General features: G+C 36.4%; 1 protein-coding gene across 1 annotated transcript in view; it reads left to right on the top strand.

The window, feature by feature from the left end:
* DIP-gamma (Dpr-interacting protein gamma) overlaps window positions 1–27,074 on the top strand; it is a 268,534-nt gene that overhangs the window by 108,904 nt on the left and 132,556 nt on the right. The window contains exon 2 of the mRNA XM_065366972.1: window positions 19,275–19,423. Within this exon, the coding sequence (XP_065223044.1) occupies window positions 19,275–19,423 (149 nt within the window). The remainder of the gene's footprint in view (window positions 1–19,274; window positions 19,424–27,074) is intronic.

Raw genomic sequence — 27,074 nt, 5'->3', positions numbered from 1 at the left:
TTAGCGGCATAGATTTTTCTTCTCTTCATGCTTTAAACAAAGGCATTTTTGCCAACAAGATTTGATTCTCGCTGAATTTGTGAACTGCCAGATGACTTTTTTTCAACCTTTTATTTTTATTTTTTTCCAATTCAATTTTTATTTCATTTCTTGAAAGAGTGCTTTTGTTCAATGTTTTTGACACATGTTTTTGGTTCATTTTTTCAAAAAAAATTCTGCATACATTCAATTTTTTTTTAGGAAATGTCACATTTGTGTTTTTTGGAAACTTTCATTTTCCTATAAAACTTTTCATCAAAAGCTCGAATTTTTTGTGGTTTGGCCAATTGGGCGAGTTACCCTATCACACTCATTAAGGCACTTCAATTTTCTAACCCGAAAACCTAGAGAACCTCCAAAGGGTTAAGGGGAGGAGGGAATGAAAAAATTTCAAACCATGAAAAAACTTGGTTTTCAAGGGCTCTTATGCTTTTATTCCTATTCTGTAGCCCGTTTGATCCCTTAACTAAAATCGAACTTCCCTCACTCCTCAGAGAGGGGCTTGAATAGAAAATTTTAAAAAATTTCAACATGGGTATCGAGTAATTATAGGGTTGTTGAAGGCGCTGATTCAAATTCTTCAACTTTTTTGATCTCAAAACCAAAATTGATCCCCCCCCCCAATTTTGAAAAATACAATATGGGTATCGAATTATAGGGTTTCAAGTGGGCTGATTCTGATTTTGAAATTTGTACGACTCCGAAATTCAAATTTGAGCCCACCAAAGGGTAGTTTGATGTTCCAAATCACAAAAAATGCAATATGTATGTAGATTAAAATACAGATTTTCAGGGGCGATAATTCTCAAGTGTTGGGACAAGACATTTTTCTGTGAAGATAAGCAGGCCTTTCTTGGTTAATTCTTTTTTGGGAGCACGTCAATTCTCGTGTAAATCCTTAATTTTTTTGTACTCATCAGGTTTTGCCTTTTTTTTTTTTTACCAAATTTGCCCAGAAGTCAAAAAGTGTCAATTTTTGGCGAAATAGTCAAGAAGTGCCCATTTTTGTCAAAATCAAAATTTCAAAAAAGGTGCATTTCTGGTAATGTTGTTAGAAGGGGCCAATTTCAGTCCTGTTCTTGCCAAGATTACTAAAAAAAATCCTGTTCTCGCGAAAATTGTCAAAAAATTCCCGTTTTTTATCAAAAATATCAGAGAATGTCAATAGGTGGCGAATTGACGAAAAATTGTAATGTTTTATCGTCAAAATGTACAGGAAGTAGTTTTTTGATAAAATAGTCAAATGGTCGTGATTTTTGCCAAAATTGCCAAGTCCCCCTTTTTTAAAGTAACGATTATTACACCAGGTTATTTTAGGCACTGAAAGAATAATTTTGGGGCTAAATAAATTTCAGAATCAATGTCCAAAAAAAAAACTAGGTGTATAAATAATGCAATGCTCTGATTGATGTGCATTTTTGATAATTTTAGAACCAACTAATTTTCAAAGTACACATATGTATGTACTACGATCTGGACCTACTTCGATGGAGGTAAGAAGGCCACCAATTCGGATGATAATTTTAAAATATTTCAAAATTGAGATACGATAGATTAAAGAATCACTTAGTTATTCGAATCGTTAAAAAATAAAACAATCCCTCGATTATCGAACCACCCCGCGGAGAACAATAAAATAAACTCCAACTCGTCGTCGTCGTCTCGTTTTTCCATCACAAATCCCAGCAAACTATAAACCCTTCTATGATACATTTTCTTTCTCACAGTCGAGTCGAGTCGCGCACATGTCTCGAATAAGTCTCAAGGGGGATTACACAGATAATGGACACAGTCCAGATACCTTAGCCAAGCGTTGTTTTCGTGATTTGTTAATAACGAGTAAGTAGAATAGGAAAAAGATTATCAGGAAAGGAAAAAAAAGAGAAAAAAATATCGTAAATACTCGTATAAGTACGTATAAGTATAGTGAAATAAGCGCATCGATTTTCAAGCATCGGATTAACAAGACCATTATCGAGATTGAAAACGGTAATATTCTTGTGTTCTTTTTTTTTCGCAGCACCTTTACCCAAAAGATTCGAATTAGCTTTATTTGTCTCGTGTTGGAAATTACTTTTGGCTTGTCTGCTGCTGTTATAGCAAAACAAACACGTCGAAAAAATTTTCGTCATTCATAATACGATTTTACTAACGTACTCGATACGTAGTAGGGTGGAGCGAAAAAAATTTATAGTCTTCGATTTTGCTGAAATTGAAGTATGTTGGAGATTTTGAGTTGAAATGACCCCCAAAAAATTTTCAGCCCCCCACGTGCCCCTGCGGTGGAACTGTGGCCCCCCAAAGTAGGGTCATTTTGGAAGAAAACGCTGTTTCTCGAATTTAAAAGTAGCAATAATCATTTTTTTCGAAAACGGGTAGCACTCAAAATTGCGATTTGAGATGACGAATCAAATGACGTAATTGGTTTTTCGATTTGACCCCCGCTAACCCTCCCCAGTTTCGTTTGAAAAATCGCGAATCTGCGTTTTTTTGCTATTTTAATTGAAAATACAGTCGATTTAGGATTCGAATGCGATTTTATGATTGATTATTACTTTTCACATTGAAACAAGTGAATCTAGCTCGTATTCCAATCTCTACCCCTCCCCCTTTCTTGAGCCCCCCCACATTAAAAACTCCCCTGCCACCTTGAATATCGTTCCAACAAGAAAAATCACGGGATAAAAGTTGTTTCTTGAACATTTTTCTACATTTTGGTTCTTACAAAAATTGTATTTGGCGCCACCCTTGGGCCCAAAATTCCCAAAAACCATTTCCAAAAAAATTCAAAATCGCGTTTTTAACGTTTTTACGAAAAATTTGTTATCAATGAAGAGTAAAAATTTTCAATTTCAAAAGTTTGCATAACAGACTACCCCTGTTAGATTTTACATACTCGGTTAAGTTTAAAATTTTGAATGAATGAATGAAGATGTTATTATTCATTTTTTTTCAGTTTTCATGAAGAGAATTTTTAATTACATACCTTACTGATTGATCGCAAAAAAATGGAATTACGTTGTATATTACGTTCAATATACAAATAAAAGTGGCCTATTACAGACATTTCCCGTTTTAGGAATTTGAATCCTCACACTTCCTTTACTCAGTTTTGTATTAGGTATGATTGTAATTTAATTTCAAACTTCTCGTATGCATTAATTCAGATCCATGATGTTTAGCTCCGAATTCTGTTTTTTTATTCTTCATTATTTTAGTCGTGTATTGAAGGTGCTTCACCATAAAAAAATATTTCCCATTTATAATTTTGGTGATTTTCAGAAGATAATGAGGATTTAGAAGTAATTTTGAAATGAACAGTTGAAAATGTTGACGTGATACGTGAAGAGGGCTGCATAAGCGAGGCATGGGAAAAAGAGAAATGAATAAGTACCTTATACTTAGTTCTGAGCACGTCCACATTTCTCGATTACAAATTTTTAATAAAAACGTTAAAAACGCGATTTTGAATTTTTTTGGAAATGGTTTTTGGGAATTTTGGGCCCAAGGGTGGCGCCAAATACAATTTTTGTAAGAACCAAAATGTAGAAAAATGTTCAAGAAACAACTTTTATCCCGTGATTTTTCTTGTTGGAACGATATTCAAGGTGGCAGGGGAGTTTTTAATGTGGGGGGGCTCAAGAAAGGGGGAGGGGTAGAGATTGGAATACGAGCTAGATTCACTTGTTTCAATGTGAAAAGTAATAATCAATCATAAAATCGCATTCGAATCCTAAATCGACTGTATTTTCAATTAAAATAGCAAAAAAACGCCGATTCGCGATTTTTCAAACGAAACTGGGGAGGGTTAGCGGGGGTCAAATCGAAAAACCAATTACGTCATTTGATTCGTCATCTCAAATCGCAACTTTTGAGTGCTACCCGTTTTCGAAAAAAATGATTATTGCTACTTTTAAATTCGAGAAACAGCGTTTTTTTCCAAAATGAGCCTACTTTGGGGGGCCACAGTTCCACCGCAGGGGCACGTGGGGGGCTGAAAATTTTTTGGGGGTCATTTCAACTCAAAATCTCCAACATACTTCAATTTCAGCAAAATCGAAGACTATAAATTTTTTCCGCTCCACCCTAATACGTAGACTACACAATGCGAGTACGCTATTAAACTTCATAGTGTAGTATTAGTATATCTATTTACTCGATGCTGAAATGTACGTACGACTGAAATAACAATTCGTTCGTAATATGTCTGTGGTGTTTTTCTCGTCGTCGGTTGATATTGAAAAATCCTCTTTAACCAACTGTCAACTAAGACCGATATGGTTGCCATACAATGATCCTTCGTTTTAACATTTCACACCTACTTTTCATCTCATTGTGAACCGTTCTTTTTTCTAGTAAACGTATCCAGATCCTCCTACTTCAGTTTGCCATCATAGTGACTTGATACTCTTGATACGTACCTACGTAACTCAATAAATTGCAATGATTGGCTGAAAACAATTATTCTCGGATTTTTGAAATTTTAATAAATGAAACAACATCCCTCCTCACCACGACATAACAGAATATGAATTAGATCAACTTTTTGCCCAAATACCAAAACCTTATATTGTTGTAGGGAATTTTAATGCCCACTCCAAAACTTGGGGATCAAGTATCACAAATAATAGAGGTAATGTAAGTGACGAATTTCTCCTAAAAAATGATACTTTCCTTCTGAATGAGTCAAAACACACTCACTTTAACATTTCTAATGGTACCTATTCAAACATTGATTTAGCTTTTTGTTCCTCGAACATTTCCCATCTTTTGAACTGGAACCCCCATGATGACCTTTATTATAGTGACCACTTTCCAATTAGCATCAACATCCCTCTTCAAACTCAGAAACCCACCCATGAAAAATGTCTCAAGTGGATTCTAAACAAGGTAAACTGGTCACATTTCAACAAAAAAGTTCTCCCAATTGACTTTACACCAGATGATCTGGACACTATAGTTGCATATTTCACAACTTCTATTATCCAAGCAGCTGAAGAAACCATTCTAAAAACTTCTACCAAAGTTCCCAAAAAATCTGTCCAATGGTGGTGTCATGAACTAAAAACTGCAATCCAAGATAGAAAAAGATCATTAAAAAAGTACCAAAAAATTCGCACTCTTGACAACCTCATTGATTGTAAGAAAAAAAGAGCTATTGCTTGCCAAATCAACTTATCTAAACAAAGAGAAAGTTGGAATAATTTCATGTTGAGCATCACCCAAAGCACACCTACAAAAGAAATGTGGAAAAAAGTTCAAATCCTTACCCGCGTAGCACCGACGAGATCGTCAGTGACCTTGACAAAAGTATCGACATGATTTTACATGACTGTTGATTGAAAAAAGTCCAAACATTATCCACAAAGGGGTTAATCTAACTATGTTTAAGATGATTAATTAAAAATTGACACTTTTTTCAAAATTTATGATGAAAATGCTGATGGTCGTCATTGCTGTCTACATTTGTATCTACAGTCATGTGCAAGATTTTGATATATTGTAGATACCTTTGTAGACCCATGATCGATATCGAAATTTAGGTCGTCTTGTCAATCCGAAGTTGATGTCGACTATAAGATCGACAAAAGCATCTACAAAATTTTGATCTTCTATAGTTACTTTTGTTGATCTAATAATTGTCATCAACTTTGGCATCAGCAAGACGACCTGAATTTCGATATCGATTATAGGGTCTACAAAAGTATCTACAAAATGTCGTCATCGAGTAGATACTTCTGTAGATCTTGTAATCGAGATCAATCATCTGGTTAATATTGATGAGGAAGTTGATGTCGATTACAAGATCTATAAAATTTTTTTAGAAATTTCGAAGTGTTGCCGACTCATTTGTCGATGTCAGAGTTGACAATGCAATAAGAAAAATTTTTTTAAGTCCAGAATAAGATTGACTGAATATTCTTTTAAGGTCTCTCCACTCAACAGCGGCAATGGTCTAGTGGTTAGAGAACGTGACAGAAGTGAATGCAACCTAGGTTCAATCCCTACCCAGGGCAACTTTTTTCTTTCAAAAAAAATTTTTTGGGGGAAATACTTTTGAGAATAATTTTACTTGAATCAAAAAAAGAGTTTTGGGCACATTTCACACATTTTTCAATCAAAATTTGCTTCTTTTAGACTCAAAAAAATTAAACCAATGTCGAGACAAAAAATGAAGGGAGACAACAGTCGATTTTGATATCAACTTCTCACTCGTCATTTATCGACATTGGTGTCAACAAATGTTGTGTCGACAAGTGACGGATTAGCGATCTCGTCTTTTCCATCGACTTTGGCATCGCTTGTGCTACGCGGGTAGAGGAAGTTATATACCTACTGAAATACCCTACTTAGTAGATGGCAACACTGAAATAAACTCAATAGATGACATTGCAAACACCTTAGCTAGATCCTTTGCAAAAGCTTCTGCAACTGCCTTGTATAGCTCTGCTTTCCAAACACTAAAAACACAAATAGAATCCACCTCCTTAGACTTTTCATCTCAAAATCTAGAACCATACAACTCTCTTTTCTCTCTTGAAGAGCTAAATTATTGTCTAAACTACAACATTAAAGATTCATCCCCTGGACCTGATGAAATTCACTCTCACATGTTAAAGTACCTTTCAGACACTGGAAAAGAAGACTTACTTCAGTTACATAACAAAATTTGGACTTCCGATTCCTTCCCAAAATTGTAGACAACTGCAACAATCATTCCAATATTAAAACCGGTTAAAAACCTAAATGTGGCATCTAGTTATCGCCCCGTCTCTTCAACTTCAGTTCCTTGCAAAATACTCGAAAAGATGGTTATTAAACGTCTTAATTGGTATATTGATTCCTCGAACTCTCTTAGCATTTATCAAAGTGGTTTCAGAAAGAAAAGATCTACCCTAGATCACCTCTTCAGTCTCCAAAAAGAAATTAGTTCGGCCTTCCAGAATAAAGAACGTGTTCTTTCAGTCTTTTTTGATCATGAAAAGGCATTTGATAAAGCCTGGCGTTATAAAATTCTCCAAAAATTACATTCCATTGGCATTAGAGGACATTTGGCCTACTTTATTCAGAATTTTCTTTACAAACCATACCTTTAGAGTGAGAGTTTAAATACATACTCAAAATTTTTTGAAATTGAAAATGGAGTCCCCCAAGGTTCAGTTCTTAGCACAGTCTTATTTATACTTTTGATTGATGACATTTCCAATGTTGTTTCTAGACCCATTTCTCTGAGAATCTTTGCTGATGATATAAACATTTCCTTTCGTTCAAATAATATTCAACTAGCTCTTCAAGTAATCCAAGAAACCTATGAAAAAATTGAATCATGGGCAGATTCTAATGGTCTAACCTTCTCTGAGTCAAAAACCCACTGCATAGAGCATACTTTTCACCAAAAAAATAAGATTCTTCCAGATCTCATTCTCAACTTCAAAGGACACTCTTTAGAATTCAAAACCACTACTGAATTTCTTGGCTTAATTTTTGATAGAAAACTAAATTGGCCTCCTCATTTTCTAAAAGTAAAATCAGATATGAAACGCCCAAATCTGTTGAAAATAATCAAAAACACCAAGTATAATCCATCTCGCAAACTCCTACTTCACTTGTATAAATCTTTAATTCGCAGTAAAATTGAGTATGGAAGCCCATGTTTTGCAAATATCTCAAATAAAACTTCTAATATCCTGAAAACAATTCAAAATTCAGCCCTAAGGATCTGTTTAGGAGCCCTCTATTCCTCTCCAATAGATAGCTTTTATTGTGAAGCAGCAGAATTGCCCCCAGATTTTAGAAGAACTCTCATAACAAACAATAACAAATTCATCTCAAATGCATCCACCAACCAATGATAGAATTTCAAATTTTAAAATCCATAACTGCTCTTCAATCTACACTGCCGAACTCGCAGCTATTTTCCACTGTCTCTGTGATATATTCACTTATGAATCAGAAAATAAGTCTTTCTTAATTCAGAGTGATTCCCTCAGCTCACTAAATGATATCCAAAATTTATTTTCTGACCACCCCCTAATTCAAAATATCCATAAAACTCTATTTGATTTACAAAATTCAAACTTCTCCATCCAGTTTATGTATGTACCCAGCCATGTTGGAATCACAGGAAACGAAATTGTAGATAAAAATGCAAAATCCGCCACTACTCTTTCTCCTTTCACATTTATCACAGCTGACGACCTTAAATCTATCTTCATTCTTCACCCAAAACACACTTGAGAATAAATGGCAAAACTTTTGGTCCCTCCAAATATCAAACAAGCTCTTTCACCACAAAAAAACTACTCAGCCTTGGAAAAACCTATCCCAACTAAATAGACTTGAAGAAATCATTATAACCAGATTCAGAATTGGCCACACAAAAATCACTCATAATAACCTCTATGAAAAGACCCTAAAATACACATGCCAGTTCTGCAGGTCAGAACTTATATCTGTCCAACACTCACTATTTCGCTGTCCCTCTTTACATCAGCACAGGCTATCCCTACAAATAGATGAAAGATCCTTCCGAAATTAAAAAATTCTTAGACCTAATTAAAAAACTTGACCTTAACAACTCGATTTAAATCTCACACGACGGGTGTAATAATCAAGTAATTACAAACACCCAAAAAATAAATAAATAAATAAATGAAACATTGTTGGGTACCTTTAAAAAAAATTTAAGCCAAAAAATTTTCCCCATCCTACTTCCTTGCCCACAATGGCCAAAACCCGTTTTTTTTCGGTGGGAGGGGGAAATCATACTTCAACAAGTTTTAAATGATAGATCTCATTAGAAAAAAAAAAATTATCAGAAGTGCTGAATTGTTAAAGGTCATCTTGATTACTTTAGTATTCTGGAACCAAAATTGAGCCCCTTCACAGAACACGATGTTTCTCTTAGAATTACCTATTCATATGGTCGATGAGATGAGATTTTTTTCAAAAAAGCTAGCACCGCAACTTGGATTAAATCAACAAACGGCTGAAAGAAACAGAAAACAGTTTCGAAATTGCAGACTATGATCCGTGAATAATGCATTCGTATCGAAAAATCCAAAGTCTACCACAACAGCGAGAAGAAAAAAAATGTTGCATTTTTATCGTAATTTTGAAACCAGCACTCGACGCTGATAATCTAGTCTCAACTCGGGACTCATCTACGCTCGGAATACCAATAATACGAGCCTTCGATGGTGTAAAATCGAGAAAAGGGGGAAAAAATCCAACAATGTCGAAGTCTATATGCAACGACGACAATGTCTCAGGCGAAGGCAGCGATCGGGGCAGAAACAACGGATTTTAAATTTTTGAGAAGAAGTATTTTTCTCTAATGCTATTTACTGCATAGCTCGGGCAACCCTAAAGAATGCAAAAGAATCGGCAGAAAGCTGCGACGAATAAAGTACGATGTGAAAAAAAAAAAAACGCAAGAAAACTCAAACTAAGTAAAAATAAAGGAAAAAAAAAGAAGTAAAACTTAAAAAAAAAAAACAAGAAAAAATACAGAAAAGGTTTTTTTTTCTCCTCGCTTGCCGTCTTATTAGGAAAGAGAGTTTCTCTTCGCAGCAGCAAAAGAACGATGAATTTTTTATTTGGCGTAAAGTTTTCAAATTGAAACCGATAGCTGCCCCGAGTATTCTGATATAATTACACTAGGCGGTGTTCTTTGCATACGGAATAAAGGTCTCCGACTTCGCGAGCTTTTTCCTGCTCTCGGTTTTCGCCAGGGCGGCTTTCGGTGCTACACAAAATGGCGTACATAACGTAAAGTCAGATTTAATTAAAATCTTACCTTAAGCTCTCTGCCCATTTTCTTTACCCCGCTGCCCAAATACATCCCCGCAATTTTTCTCCTTTTCTTAATATTCTTAGCGATATAAGGTAATTTCCTCGCGCTACTTTTTCTCCTTTTTTTTTTTTTTTAATTTCTTTTTTGTTTTAAAATATTAAATATTGCGCGCTTCGGTGCTAAAACAATAATAACAAGAGTGCCGTAAAATGGAAGCCCCGAAGAAGTTAGGGGTGTAAAAATGTACGTAGTAGTTGTACGATGCATAGGCTACACACACACACACACACACACACACACCCGCACACAAAACCTGCATCCAGTTAGTACAACACCAAAAAAGAAACAGTCACCTTTTTAACGATGAAATTTTCAACGCAAAGCTAAAATCTTTCCGTTCATGAGTAATTTTTCATTACTCCGACTGTTTAATATTCGTGGCAAGTTTTTCTTTGGTGTGCGTTGAGTTTTTTTTTTCTTCACTTCGCCCTTTTTTTCTGTGTTTTTCACTCGAAACATAATTTCCTTAACCTCGGATTATCCATTAATTTAAAAAAATATACACCCTAAATGTAATTCTTAAACGAACGAATAATACGAGCGAATGGTACGAATCTTTCAGACTGTCGCGTCGTCTGGGGAGGAGGGGGTTGCATTTGATGAAGCTTTTTGTATCACAAATTGATCTCGGGGATCATTTTTTGATTTTTGTTTCAGTATTCAATTTTTTTAAAAGCGATCGTAAAGAATATTCCTGGGTAAAATAAAAATAATTGTTGGGTACCACCTTTTGAAAAAATGTTGTATAGCAAAAAATCCCCGCCTTCTGAATAACGCCTTTTCTCGGGGGAGAGGGGGTGAGGGATCATACTCCAACGAATTTTTAATAAAACATTCTGAATTTACCCAAAATAATATAAATAGTGAATTTTTTCAAAAAAATTTTGCCCCACCGGGGGGGACGTCAGACTTTTTATTGGACCACATCCACGGCCCCCAACACAAATGAAACAAGTTTTTTGGACTTTTACCCATTGGGGAGGTTCTGGGAGCCATGGCTGATTTCAATTTGAAAAACTAAAGCTATATTCGTGTTCAGCGTCGCCATAAACATACCTACTATTCCATGTGTCGCACAAATAAAACACAGTTTTTCAACATTCACCCCATTTGGGGAGGTGCTGGGGGCCGTGGATTGGTCCAATAAAAAATCTGACGTCATATTCGCGTTCAGCATCAACAAAAACATACAATTCAATATATTACATGCCCCAGATTTTTTTTGAAAGTTTCACCCAAATTTGGGGGAGGGGGTGCTCCTTTTCCAGTAAAAGATCCCATCTTGAAAATTGAATATTTCGTCTGGATGTGACGGTATTGAGAGTGAGATACTACAGTCCATGGGTAAGAAAGTAGAAGGTGATCTGGAAGATATGCAACAACATAATATGGCGCAAAAGAGAATGGCCAGAATATTGGTGCAAATCAATCAGTGTTAATTCTGCTACACAAGAAAGGTGATGTGAAAAATTGCGCTAACTATTGCATAATAGCCCTGATTCCACATGCCAGTAAAGTGATGCTCCAAATAATCAACAACAGGATCAAGGCATAAGGTGCACCGGGGGAAGTCAGAACGTTTTTTCACAATTTCAACTTTGATCAGCTGTTACTCTCGTACTAATGAACCAATATGGCTGAAATTTGGTATGTAGGTTCCCATAAGGGTTCTTAACCTATGGTAAAAATTTCAGCGCGATTGTTGCAGTAGCTTTTGCACAATCGAATAAAATGTAACTTGTTCTGACTTACCCCACTTTGGGGTAAGTCAGAAAATCTACAAAATTAATTCGTATTATTAGGATTCGACCCTGATCGATGCGCAATATGTCGAATAACATGTTTTCGAGGTCGTAGAATCCAAATCTGGAGTTATTTTTTTGTAGGAGTGGGGGGTGAGGCGTGGGGAGGGGGCAATTCCAAATTTTTCGTACATTATTGTGTAATATGTCGATTGAGATGTTTTCAAGGTCGTAGAATCCGAATCTGCAGTTATTTTTTTTGTAGGAGTGGGAGGTGAGGCGTGGGGAGGGGGAAAATTTCGAATTTTTCCTACATTATTGTGTAATATGTCGAATAATATGTTTTCAAAATCGTAGAATCCGAATTTGGAGTAATTTTTTTTGTAGGAGAGGGAAGTGAGGCGTGGGGAGAGGTAATATATCAAATTTTTCCTACACTATCGTGTAATATGTTGAATAATATGTTCTCGAGGTCGTAGAATTCGAATCTGGAGATATTTTTTTGTAGGGGTGGGAGGTGAGTCAAGGGAAGAGAGAGTAAATTACAAATTTTGCCTATATTATTGTGTAATATGTCGATTCATATGTTTTTGAGGTCGTATAATTCGAATCTGGGGTTATTTATTCGCAGGGGTATTCGGCGAGGCAAGAGGAGAGGAGAAATTTCAAATTTTGCCCATAATATTGTGTAACATGTTGGTTGATATGTGTTCAAGGTCGCAGAATCCGAATCTTGAGCTAGTTTTTAGGGTCGAGTGCTATTCAAGTATCACCGTTTGGGGAGAGGGCCCCACCCATGCGAACCTACGACTCATCTTCCACCTTCACCATAAAAAATGACTCCGGATTCGAATTCTACGACCTTGAAAATATATTATTCGACATATAACACGATAATGTAGGAGAAATTTGAAATTTTCCCTTTCCCCACGCCGCACCCTCCACTCCTACAAAAAAAATTACTCCAAATTCGGATTCTACGATTTCGAAAACATATTATTCGACATATTACACAATAATGTATGAAAAATTCGAAATTTTCCCTCTTCCCACGCCTCACCCCCCACTCCTACAAAAAAAATAACTGCAGATTCGGATTCTACGACCTCGAAAACATATCAATCGACATATTATACAATAATGCACGAAAAATTTATAATTGCCCCCCCCACGCCTCACCCCCCACTCCTACAAAAAAAATAACTCCAGATTTGGATTCTACGACCTCGAAAACATATTATTCTACGTATTACACATCGATGAAGTCGAATCCTAATTATCAATGTTCACTTTTCTGACTTACCCCATAGCACTAATTTAGGGGGTAAGTCAGAAAAAGCGATATAAATAATGAATAATTGAAAATTAACAAAAATTGAATACGTGGGGTTTTACATTATTGTTTTAGGAATACTTTCACTTATAATATCACTTTTACTGATCATTTCTTCTGAGGTAAAAAACAGTTTGAAAAACACTGATTACAATTTGAAATCAAATTCAAAACAGCAACTAAAAATGAACCAATGAAAAGCCTGTAAAATGAAACTGGGTCACGAAATTTTTTATGCTGTGATGAAGTAGGGGTAGTACCCTCAAGTTACCCCTGGGTAGCGCTTCGGCAGATATAAGCCTCTAAGAGCTAGAGCAGTTTTTCTGACTTACCCCGAATTCGGACTTCCCCCGGTGCACCTTACTTGCTTTTAGGCTGATTCCACCTGAACAGGCATGTTTTATGCCTAGAAGAGGTACAAGAGAGCAGATTTTAAACATCAGACAAATAATTGCAAAATTCTGTGAATTCAAAATCCCTGTGGTACAATGCTTTGTTGCCTATGCAAAGGCTTCTGACTGTGTCAATTGGATAAAGCTATATGAGATACTACGTGAGATGGGAGTTCCAGAGCACCTAATTGAGCTGATCAAATCGCTGTATGACAAGAATGAGATAATGGTGATAGTACATAGGTTGAGACGAGTCGAACTAGTTTCATCCAGAATGGGGAGTAAGGCAGGTTTGCATACATTCGCCTCTGCTGTTCACCATCTATGGTGAGTACATCATGCAAAAAGCCTTGGAGAACTGGGAAGGCGGCATTGAGATAGGAGAAAGAAGAATCTCCAATCTCCATTATGCTGATGATACCACCTTAATAGCCACAAATGAAGAGGAACTGGCAGAACTGATCAGACGAGTTCGGATGGTATGTGAGGACACGGGACTCTTCATAAATGTGGGGAAAACCAAGGTTGTGGTTGTTGATAGAGCTGGATACTTACCAGAATCCGAAGCCCTGAATGAATTTGAAAAAGTGAACTCATTAATTTATTTGGGTTCACTTGTGCATGCTGATGGAGGATCAGCCAAGGAAATTAGAAGAAGAATAGCTCTTGGAAAAGCAGCGATGTCTCAGTTGAGAAAAGTCATTACCAACTGGAAAATCTCCATAAAAATGAGGAAGAGACTAATCAGGACGCTAGTTTTTCCAGTTTTCTTATACGGAGCGGAGACCTAGACATTGAAGCAAGATGATCAAAAAGAATTGATTCCTTTGAAATGTGGGTATGGTGCAGGATGTTGAAGATACCATAGGGTAAATGTGCCTAAGTTTGCGCGCTTCCTAAGATTGTGCGGTAACGATTCCTCAGAACCAGTGAGAGTTACAACATTTGATACCACCTTTACTTGAAAGAAGAATAAAAATGATCATACTTGACGATTTTTGGTGATGGTAGCACCAAGTGTTGCCAACTGACAAGCGAAAAACTTTTTTTTTCAATTTTTTTATAACTTTTCCAATAAAAGTGGCACGCGACAATTTTTATGGAAATGGCAGTAGAAATCTAAATAAGCTATTTTTTAGATTCGTCATTGTCTGGGGATTATAACAAGCACATATTTCAAGTATTTTCTCTTTAATTAGGTTTCAATTTTTCAATTTAAAAAAAAAACACCCCTATGCCTAAGATTACGATTTTTATTTTTTGCTACTTTTCTAGACTAATAATGATACTTTTCAAAATTTTCATTAAGAATTCAATTTATTTGAATGAAATAACACCTTATATACATATATCGAGTTTACTCCTTGTCAAAAGCTAGGGAGAAATGGGTGTAATGCTGGAAATACCTGATATGAGCGCATTTCCAGTGTCGTTCACTCAGAAGTTTCAAATGCACATTCGTGTGAGACATTTTGTTTGCTTTCATCATTAATTAAACAATATTGACGAATTTCTATGTTTTTCACTGGTGCAAAATCTTGGGAAGGTGAATGTGCAATCATAGGAAGGCATATGCCTAAGTTTGCGCACTTTACTTTTTTTAGTTTTTGGTCAAAATATCAAAAACTAAATCGATTAAAAATTTTGTGCTATAGACGAGCCTGAATAGAAATAGTTAGGCAAAACTTAGTACATAAATTCAATGAGCCCATTTCAAGGTTAAAATCTATGGTGGGAAACTCGAGTGATTATGACAATAGGTAATACCTACCTATTCTTCAGTATGTTTTTTCCACTCGATTAAGAACGTGCGTTCGTATTTTTTCTGTAATTTTTTATCTTTAAATTTACCAGTCATTACATGGCTGAATTCGAGTATTTTGTTTAAAATTGAACTTATTAAAATGATATAATTTCTCCGGTAACGCGAGTGTTATTTTGTGTTGCTATGAATTTATTTCACTAATTAATTGGACATCAATTCTAATGGAGTAAGTTTCCTGGTCGAGTTACCGGCAGGGCTGAGGGAAATCCTCTAGCCAATATGTTGGTCAGCATTTAGGTTCTTATTTCAAAGTATAGGGCTACGATATAATCTATGAATAGATTCAGTCCAACTACGATTGATATGGTCAAGGTAATGATTAGGTTAATGGTAAAGTAGTTAGAATTCATCTGAATAATCTAGGTAAGGATTTAATACAGTGATTCAATCTGAATAATCTAGGTATAGATTTAGTAGATTTCCAACTATTTCGACTTGCTTGCAATGTCTAGAAATGTATGTAAATTCAATTTACTTTTCGAGTTTATTTTCACACTGGGATACGTTCCAACTAAGATTGTGTATGATGTAGGTTCTACCTACCTTGTAAATAAAATCCCTTTCTTTCGATTGAGTATTGGTTGAAACATATCTTCGTGTATTTGAATTAAAATAGAGCATTTTTGTATTATGTGGTTAGGTAGGTTTGTCTTATCCTAATCCAAACCCATCCCAATATTTCCTAATCATAAAATTTCCTAATACCTATCTTCTCATTATTTGTTCCTAGTTCTAAAATTCTCTCTTATTCCTAATTCCTACACCACAATTTTATTTCTGGGGCAAATCATAGCCAAATGTTTGAAGAACCTTCTGTACAAATTTCAATATTCTAGCTCCTTTTCATAAAAAGTAGTGACTGTTTGAAAATTACTCGTAGCTGCGCGAACTTAGGCACATTTACCCTATACTGTGCACCAAACAAATGCATCAATTGTGGAACAACTGCAAGAACCAACCAGGCTAAATACAATATGTGAAACCAGGAAAATGAGTTCTTTTGGACGCGTAGCCAGAAGAGAACCGGAAAACATTGAAAAAGGAATTCTCTTTGGCAAAATCCCCCCAACACAAGGGAAAGGAAGATCTCCAAAAAAGTGGACTGATACAGTCCGGAAAATAGTTGGCTCACAAGGGAGGTGTCCCAGGTAACATGCACCAATTTCAATGATTCTTGCACCATTGGATAGAGGACATCGAACATAGTCTACCACAAAATTTTCAGCTGCTGAAGTTGATATTTGAGCCTTCCAGGCCGATTTTTCGATTTTCACATGGTAATTTTGAAAAATTGGGCAAAAATTGTCGGCGGATGTCGCATACCGAAACCTCTCATATTATTTGGACATTTCAATAAATATGATGAGACTAGCCCATGTTGAAATTTTCAGCTGCTGAAGTTGATATTTCAGCATTCCGGGACAATTTTTTGATTTTTTCAAAATTGCAATGTGAAAATCAAAAAATCGCCCTGGATGGCTGAAATATCAACTTCAGCAGCTGAAAATTTGGGATTAGCCTATGTTCGATGTCCTCTATCCAATGATGCAAGAATCGTTGAAATCGGTGAATGTCACCTGGGGCACCTCCCTTGTCAGTTGCGATTGCGGCCACACTAGCTCAAGACAGAGAGGAGTGGTGGTCGTTATTGGGGGCACACTAGCTATAGTCGCTTGTGACTATGATGTTGATGATGATGATGATCAAAAGTTACATCTACGGCATTTTTTTTTCAGAATTTTAAATGGTAGCTCCCACTTACAGCGCCATTTTGAAATTTGAACTTTCAACTTTTGAAAATTTCAAAATTCAATGCCCTTTTGAACTGTGAAATCAGTTTTGATCACAGTGTAGTAGCTATGGAAGTAGCCGCTGCTGAAGTTGAGTATCTCGAGACATTGTAAAAAAAATTGAGTGAAATCGAAAGACATGACTTTCAAAACCGCATTTTTTTGGTCGAATTGACATGGAATGACCCCCTCCAAAAACAACAGAAAACCAAACAACTTCTTGAAAATCCAATTTTGGGGCCGTAGGAACCCCCTCCACCATATTTTAAGGCGAGATAATATTGAAAATATGGGTACCGTTATCATATAAATCGAACTTGCTGAACACGAATATGAAATTGGATTTGAAGTTAAACCCTACTAAGGGGCACACTTCTGATAATTCGACAATTTTTTTTACCTATATGGTGGCACACTTTCGATTATGGACCGAATGAGGGGGAAGGTGAGGAAAAAGTGTTCACAACCCAATGGTTCTAAGCTGTACTGAATTGAAGGCATGAGATCATGCACCAGGTAAACCACTTGACCTTGTCAAGGGTATGGTTGTGACTGTATAATTATAATTGGCCATAAGCCAATGTAATAATCTGTAGGAGATGTTAACTCTTCCGAGTGTAGAACCAAACTGACTAGAAGAGCCACTAAAGGCCTCGAAGTAACCTACAAAAGTGGGAGGAGAGAACTAGTTCCACCTCCACCAACCATTAACCATGCAGGTGTTATTTATGCAAACCCCTAACCTGCAGGTGTTGGAAGGACTGGGGGTTAAACAGGGTACCATGAGCTATAAATCAGCCATTGTTATCATTAGATTTGGTGGCACCTGCCTATGGCAGGTAGAAAGTATCCACAGACAATGAACAGCAGGGGTTCTAAAGAACGAAATGTATACCTGCTCCTACCCCATACTCAGGAGTTCTGAACAAAAAGCGAGGGTCAGGTCTCATTATTATTTCTTAAAATGAAAAATACTAATTTCATAACGTTGAAAAATTTTTCATAAATTGAAAAATTGATTAAATTTGTTTCCAAACGTAAAATAGTAGTTAATTCAACAAGGGAGTAAAAGTGATTGATTGAATAATATATTATTTTTCGTTATGAGGGAGAAAAATGGCAGTATTTACTTCCAAAAATCAGAAGCGGGGGCAAAAGTAGCATTTTTCTTCCTTATCAAAAAGAAAATGTAGATAATAATGCGTTCAAATTTTTTCTTTATTGTCTTGAAAAATTGAGGAAGAGGAGGGAATGGGAAAAGTTTATAGGGGATAAAATTTTATAGCCATCAACTTGGTTTTTCGTTCCCGTCTGATCTTTAAATTTGACTTCGGAAATCAACATTATCGTTTTGAGTGAATTTGAAAAAATTCTCAATTTCTAAAGTGGAAGTGGTGAATTGGGTTTTTCACCGCAGTCCTACTTCTCACATGAAAATTTTTGAAATATATCGGCTAAAAAGGGCTCTGGGATATTCAGGGCTCAGTTAGTATTGAGTTAAAATTACATGAAAAAAAAACTATTCGATCCATCTAATTACGAACACAGAGACTGGACCATCTTCTCTCGGCTATAAAAATTTCCAAAATCGATCCCTCGGATTACTCCGAGTCTCAGGGCATGATAAGATTAATCGCATTCTTTTCGTTTTCGGATTAGGGCTAATGGAAAAAGCGAAATACGCGATATAATGGCGCGGCGCGGCGCCGGTTACAACAAACTTTGTCATTCGCCTATAAAAGAGTAACTTCTCTGCCAGAGCTCGAAAGCGATTTGAAATTAGACAGAAATTTTAATTAAATACCGAAAACTCTCTCATACGCATAAACTATTCCACATGCACCCCTTCCACAGAGTATAGCAGGTAGATAGGTACATACATCGTGTGTCGAGCGAAATCATTCACCGTTATCAAAGTTACTTTTTACTCTTATACTACACACATGCGAATACCATTTTCGCCAAGAGTATACGTACGTACATCTACGAGAGGTACGTAAAAGGTACACGTAGGTGTGCGTAAGTGTGTATATAGGTGAGAGCAAACTTCTCTTATATGTATACTTCAACGTGCGAGTGGCTTGGGCGCCTGCTTCGAGGCGACGCGACGAGACACCGGTGTTGGCGTTTTCTGAATTTATATGTATCACACGCCGCGCCGCGGCGCGGCACGCCGCTCGCTGCCGCGCACAGAGAGGAATAATTAAAAAGTGAAACGTTAGAAAACCGGCAACTGTAAATATATTACATGTCACAGAACATAAATAATAGTAATTATATTTGTTTGACGTTTACAGGCGAAGTGAACGCTGTTGCGAGAGGTGGCTTCGTAAAACACAACATGTTGGAAGTACCAGAATTTACTGCTCCCATCGGCAATGTAACAACACCAGTAGGCAGAGAAGCCGTGCTCTCCTGCACCGTTGACCATATCGCAAAATACAAGGTAACATCTTTGTAAATTTTACATTTGTAGTAGCTCCAGCTCGCGTTGTATGTGCTCCTGGCGCAGACCCCGCCACACTTTACCACAGGGTAAAACACACTTCTGGACACGATTACCAACAACAAGCCAGCTTACAGAATATGAAACGTTTTAAAACTCGTATAAATTAAGTCCTCCGATGACGATTATTATATAATAATTATCTATCTTTTCCGTGTATTTCTCATACCTACACGATAATGTTGCGGAGAATAATCGCGCAGTTTACGAATCCTGTACAGCTCAGCTTTGCTTTACACAAATACACAATGCTACGACGACGACGACGACGTTAAACGTTGAGTTAAATCTCCCTCAGTACCAAACAATCATCTTCCTTTATAAACATTTAACCGAGTTTCCAATCATAACTGTTCGGCCAGATATTAAAACAAGAGATTTGCAGCGTCGAGTCGTCGTCGTCGGTCGCCTTATATATATAATATCTATGGTTGCTTTGTCCATTGCTTAATCCTTTTCTCCTTTAATCTAGCCGCCATTTGACTCGATTCTGTGATAGTTATTATTGTCACTGCGCTGTTCCTCTTGCGTTTTCGACGTGTCATTTGTTAAATTTCCGATGACAGCAGAAATTACTGTCGTAGCTGTTTGAAATCTAATCATCGTTCGAGGTTTTCCACATGATAACTCGTTTCATCGTTCTCATCTTGGAAACAGGAAACAGCGTTACAGTTCTTTTGCTTTCCGCGGGGGGGGGGGAGAGATGTGAAAAAAGGAGGATGAATGGGCGATTATTTTTCAAGTTCAGTGTGACGTTTCTAAAATCTTCCCAAAACGAATTTTCTTATGATGTAACTTCTCGGCAATCGTCATCCTAGGGGTGGTTCTTGTTTTAGGATTTTACGAGAAAATAATTCCTCATTTCTTTTATTTCAATTCAAGCTCAAAACAACTTGCGCATGCAGCGTTTTCTCTCATAACTTGACAAAATTGTAGACAGTCAAATTCATCCGAAATTTTTTCTTTTATTTTAAAGTCAGCATTGTTCTAAATAATTATGTAATCCAATTTTCAAGAAAAAAATTCTTGGTTTTCCAAGTAATGTTGGTCTGCTTGTATGAAGTCCCCTTAATAAGAAAGGTAGATAATATCTCAGCTGACAGGAAGTTTTTTAAACCGGACAAAGTTGGGAAAAGTCAAATAATCATTTTTTTGAAAATTACTCATTTTGGAACCAAATTCTTCTCATTGATACTCCCATGGGGTGGAAAAACCACTCCGTCACTCCAGCTATATGTTAGTGCTCTCGTGTGAAGGGTCCTTTTTCCAGTTGTAAAAAATTTTTAAAAAGTGGAATTTTCAAGTTGGGCAACAGTTTTTGAAAATTTTTTATTTCCATGTAAGAATTCTTCAAAATAACTTTTCTTTCAAGACATACCCCACCCCAACTCGAAAAATGGCTTCCTTTGCGCAGAGCATCCGAAAGGGGAAAATCAAAAGAATAGAAGATTGAAGAGTGCATAAATTACATACCTACTTATTTGAAAATTTTTCATTTTTGGACGAAAACCTTCTGATAATTCCCCCCCCCCCAAATCACGCTATATGGCCTAATAATATGGTCAAAAATTACTAAACAGTCACGTTTGCTAAAATTGTAAAAGTCTTGCTTTTTCTGAAAAAATTACAAGAAAGCTGGCTTTTTAGCAAAATTACTAAGAAATCTCACTTTTTTATCAAAAAGTTGCAAAATAGTTCAATATTTCGATAAATATTGTGGAAAATACCAGTTTTTTGCCAATAATTTCCACACAGCCTTGTTTTATCAAAAATTGTAGTAGTACATAGTAAAGTTTTTTTTTTTTTTTTTAATGCAAAAATCTTTGCTTTTTACTCAAAAATTGCTACCAAATTTTGATTTTTTTCAAAAATATTACCCAATAGTCTCACTTTTCTGCCAAAAATTGTCTAAATCTTACATTTCGCCGATTGATTGACAAAAATTCCCGTTTTCTCGTTTTCAGCTAAAAAAATTATGTTTTTTTGGCAAATTTTTTTTAAAAGTCTCACTCTTTCCCAAAAATTGTCCTGGAGAGTCGCTGTTTACTCAAAAATTACTGAAAGGTCTTTATTTCACCGAAATTGTCAAAAGTCAATAGCACAATGCTCACTTTTGTAACTGCCAAAAAAATAGTTTTTTTTTGTTTTTTTTTTTAGTTTTTACTTGAAAACAAAAGTTTTAATCCTTTTAGTAATTTGTTTCTAAATGGAAATGTTTTGCCCATGTTTTGTTACTTTTTTGGTTAGTTTTTCGTGCTTTTTAAGTTACTATAGTTCCTTTTCTTTGGGGGGGGGGGAGATGAATCCGAGCCCTTTAATTTTCATTATTACAATTGATAATCAAATTTGGATCAAAAATATGTAAAAAAAAATCAAAATTTCACTACATTGACATATACAAAGCTGAAATTTGGTATGTGCCTTGTTTTCGACCTTCCCAATCGATTGAAAACCGTTCTGAGCAGTTCTGAAGCCCCCAGCGAATTTCTGAAAATTTAAATTTCCACAAAATGTCAATCAATGAAGTTGAAAAGCTAAAATTTAATTTTTCTATCTTAATTCCAACATGCCCATCAGTCGATGATTTGGAGTATTTCAGACCGTTTTGGATCATCTAGCCATGCATTTTCATTTGTCCAAAATCTGTTTCTGTGGATTCAAAATCGCAGATTTCTCCAGTGATGTCATTGAAAATTTTAAAAATGAAAAGTTCTGAACTGGTAGAAACAGCGACTTTGGAAAAATGGCGTGTAATCAGCCATCTCTTGAACAGGTTTTTCAAAAAATTTCAGCTTTCTCGATCAATGCGATGAAATTCTGAATTTTTCTTACTTTTGGTTAGAATTTTATTTTCTATGTTGAATAATAATTAAGGTTTTGTCACTTTTTTGGTTACCAAAGTTACTTTTTCTTGGAGGAAAAAATTGAATACGAGCCCCGTAATTTTCATTAGTACAAGGGAAGTATTCCAAGTAGTGAGGTAATTTTGGAACCAGATAAAAGCTGATTCGAAAGAGCACACAAGAGTACATCACTAGTGAACATTTTGCGCGCTGAAGCTGAAGTTTTAATTTTTGGTCAATTTTCAAAACCTTTTGGGCTAAAAAGAGAGAAAATTGATAGTTTTCCAAAACTGACATAGAAAGCTGAAATTTAGGTTTTGAACCCCCCCCCCCCCCCGCCGCCGTCTTCGCACGAACGATTTTGAACAGTCGGTAAATGGGAAGCACGAGTAGCTGTTGAAAGTTATGAAAATTGAGTCCATTTTAGTACAAGTAGACACCAGCGTAGGTGTAAATTCATCTGATACATTATATTCGTATTGTATACGGTGAGAGTAACGTTTTCATTTTCATCTTCATCTGCTTCGTGTGTGTATCACTAACGTCATAAATACATTATCCGATACATACGCAACAAATTTGTAATATGAGATCGTGTCTGGCGCGTATTTTTGCACCATGTATACGGGTGAGTTACTCGTATATGCGAAAATGGGTGGTTTGGTTTTCGTTTGCGTACACTCGTGTAACAAATCACGGTTACGTGCGGTGATGTATTGAAAAAAGGCGGAGTATTTGATCGCGATGAAAAAAAAAATGTATACGAAAGGTTCTTTTTTATTTATATTTTTTTTTCTCGCCACGTCAACGTTATAAAGTTGCCTTTGCGGTACGCTTGTTGTTGCAAACGCAGGTTGCGGTGTTCAGGGTTGAACAACGGATTGTCACTTCTTGTATCATTAGCGCGAGGAAAAAAAAGAAAAAAGAAGGCGGTGTAAGACGAGAAAAAAAATGAGACGAAGGAAGAGGTACCGTACGCGATGAAAAGTTGTTGAAAAATTACGCGTAAAAAGTAGACGAGTCAACCGAGCTGGTTGCATAAGTTTGTTCGTTTCGTCTGTCGTCGCCATTAACTTAATGGCGAGTGCTTAGCGATGAGTGAAGAGAAGAAGTTGAAGAACTCCCCGAAACACATCGGCATTATCTTTCTCTCTCCGCAACTATTTCCAACACAAACTACCTAATTTGTTATACATGTAGTTACTCCGCCCAAAGTTCACACATTAGCGCGAATATCGTACGTATTTTTCGAGAGATTGCAAAAACCGCGCGAGTCATTTTTTAACGTTTTATACTGTCTCTTTTTCGTGTTCAAAATGGGCTGGGTGAAGTTAAGGTACATGTTGGATGCAGTGTACTATATATTTATTCGTACACAGAGCGGGTGCTATTGGTGTTGTCACATTTACACGTATTGTACACCGAGTGTAAGAATACAGGATGTCGCCCAAGTTTTGCAGAGAGTCGAAAAATTACTGCAGATAATACTTCGAAAGAAGACCTGGAAGTTCACATCGTACAGGCTGTCATAAGATAAGCATATACCCATCTATGCCAGGATGGTTACTGAAGATGAAACTGATAAAGGAGGTATCCTAACTGGCATGAAAATTTTTGAATCGTACAGAACTAAATCGAAAGAACCAAAATTTCAGATGTAGAAGTGCGTTTTTCGATTTTTGGTGAACTTTTTGAAAATTAAAGAATGAAAAATGGAGGAAAATCAAAATTTTAACAAATTGACCTAGAACGCTGAAATTCGGTATGCACCATTTTCCGATCCACACACCCTCCCCCCCCCACCTCACCACGAATCGGTTAGGAAGTGGGAACGGTTCTGAACCGTTTTGAGCTGTTTTGGCTGGAATTTTGAATATAACTACATATCTTTTCAGTCGATTCTCCGAGTCAATGAATGGAAAATAAACTGACTAATGAATTTCAGCAATTTTTGGTATCTATCATTTTCGAGAAAATAGCCAAAAATTGCATCATTGAAAAACCATTGATTGCCCTGTCTTTAAAAAACATAAAAAACCAGGAAAAGTTGGGAAAATTTTAGAAAAATCCATCAATGTTGGCCTGGCTAAAATTTGGCCAATTGAAAGGGCATGTCATCCAGACATCCACTCTCAGATTCGAATTTTAAGCATGCTGAAACTGATTTTTCGATTTTGGGTGAAATTTTTAAAAATAGATGGCCAAAATTAACGCTGAAATAAAAATCTGGAAATCGTTTTGTATGCTGAAATTGACTACCTCAATTGACTGCGATCATTTTTTGGTGACTTCCCTCCGTTATTTTAAAAATTGTCCTCTGTCGTCAGTTTAACTTCTGAATCAATTGGAGCAAGTGAATCGTGCGAGATTGGGTCGAAATTGTATTTTTTCCCGCACTATTTTCACTAATGTTAATGTGGACGGTTTTTAGACCACTTCTTAGAAAATGCGAATTTCCAAAATATAACCGAAGGCTCCAGAATAACAGCCTAAAACCACCTCCAATCGATTCAGCATATTAAAAATGGGGTACTAAGTAACTTTTATTTCAACCCCTTCGTTGGGTAAAATGTTGTGGAAATTTCAATTTTCCAAAAATCTGCTAGGATGCTCCAAATCACCACTCAAAATGGTTCGAAACTGTTTACAATCGATTTGGGCGGGGGGGGTTGGAAAACAGGGCACACACCAAATTTCAGCTCTCTCGGTCTATTTGGTAAAATTTTGATTTTTTTTCGTTTTTGACCCAAAGTTTGATTTTTTTTTTAATTTATTAAAAATTGTGAACTCAAAAATTTGATCTACTTACTGCTTCCTAATTCGTATTCGGAAAATCAGATCACCTCAATTCGAACCTGATAGACTGTATTTCAGGTGTTTTCTAAACTCCACGATTTTAGATTTTTTTTTTGTTTTGCCATTGAAAATAAAAGGACACAGGTGTGGAAGTGACTTACGTAACTCTTCTCATAAGGATTATAAAATTACTTACTTATTCTCATATAGTACAGTCGGTAAGGGGTTGAACCCGAACAAAATTGCCACAAAAGATTTTTTTACTTTAAAAGGTCTAGGATGGTTTCCTAAACAACATATCCGGAGCCGCCCCCGATCCATCTGGTGCGTTCCCCCTCACAGTGGATTTTAGCCCCCCAAAACACGTTTTTCGCAATTTTCTCCCCCGCATTGCATTTTATCGAAAAATATGTGGTTAATAAAATAATCTACGTAAAATTTCCGATCTAATGATGTATCAACTTTCCTTGTATGTTCAAGGGGGGTGGAACTACAGCCATTCAAAAAAGGGAGGTTTCTTGAAAAATACATAATGGCTATAGGCGACTAAGAGGGGTGAAATGGTCTCCGAAAGCGTTCAAGTTGATATTGGCATGGAAGGTGAGTACCATTGAGAAACTTCCGCATGAAAAATTTCAGATCCACACCCCCTCTCATTTTTGAGGTACCCCTCTTTTCTGAAATTTCAATAACACTTTTCTCAGCCCCATTTTAACCGATTTTGAAAATTTTTCAGTATGTTGTGGACATCCTTAAGAGGTACCCTCACAAACATTTTCAGCTACCTCCCCTCATATTTACCCCTCAAAATGGCGTTTTAAACTTATTTAATGCTTTTTAACAATAATCACATTTGAGGGGCGAACTACTCTGGAGAGGGCTAGATGAGTGTAGCAAAAAATCTGACGTCATATTCGTGCTCAGCGGTATCGAATCATAAGAAAACAACATCCTATTCATTGATACTTAGTTATTTCCCCAAAAATTCCCATTTTACCCCAACCCCCCCCCACGTCACATTTTTACGATATTTTGAGGGGTAAATATGAGGTGAGGTGGCTGAAAATTTTTGTGGGGATACCTACCAAGGATACACGTTACATACTGAAAAATTTTCAAAATCGGTTAAAATGGGGCTGAGAAAAGTGTTATTGAAATTTCAGAAAAGGGGGATACCTCAAAAATGGGAGGGGGTGTGGATCTGACATTTTTCATGCGGAAGTGTCTCAATGGTACTCACCTTCCATGCTAATATCAACTCGAACGCTTTCGGAGACCATTTCACCCCTCTTAGGCGCCTATAGCCTTTATGTATTTTTCAAGAAACCCCCCTTTTTTGAATGGCTGTAGTTCCACCACCCTTGAACGTACAAGAAAAGTTGATACATCATTAGATCGGAAATTTGACGTAGATTATTTTATTAGCCACATATTTTTCGATAAAATGCAATGCGGGGGAGAAAATTGCGAAAAACGTGTTTTGGGGGGCTAAAATCCACTGTGGGGGGGGAACGCACCAGGTGGATCGGGGGCGGCTCCGGATATGTTGTTTAGGACACCATCCTAGACCTTTTAAAGCAAAAAAATCTTTTGTGGCAATTTTGTTCGGGTTTACCCCCATAAAGTGCTTTACCAACTGTACTAATATGCGAGTTCATATTCTATTAAAAAAACACCTTTTACAATACGAAACTTTAATGAGAATAAATTCTAAATTAATACATGAGCGTGAGACGCGTTTCGGTCTGCTCGGAGACCATTTTCAATCACGAATGAGGTTATGTAACATACAGAAGATGAACAAGAAAGATGCGTCGTATGGAACAAGTAGAGGGGAGATCAACAAGTGTACAAGAGTCAAAAAATTGTGTCGTAAATTTAATATACAGGTAGGGGGTGATTTAGAATAGGTAGAAGTGAATCAGTTGCACTGTTTGGCAAAACATCGTTGA

This window comes from Planococcus citri, chromosome 5 (genome assembly GCF_950023065.1).
Source record: "Planococcus citri chromosome 5, ihPlaCitr1.1, whole genome shotgun sequence".
Classification (NCBI taxonomy): Eukaryota; Metazoa; Arthropoda; class Insecta; order Hemiptera; family Pseudococcidae; genus Planococcus; species Planococcus citri.
Note: the sequence above shows the minus strand (reverse complement) of the source record. Positions and strands in the feature narration are given on the sequence as shown.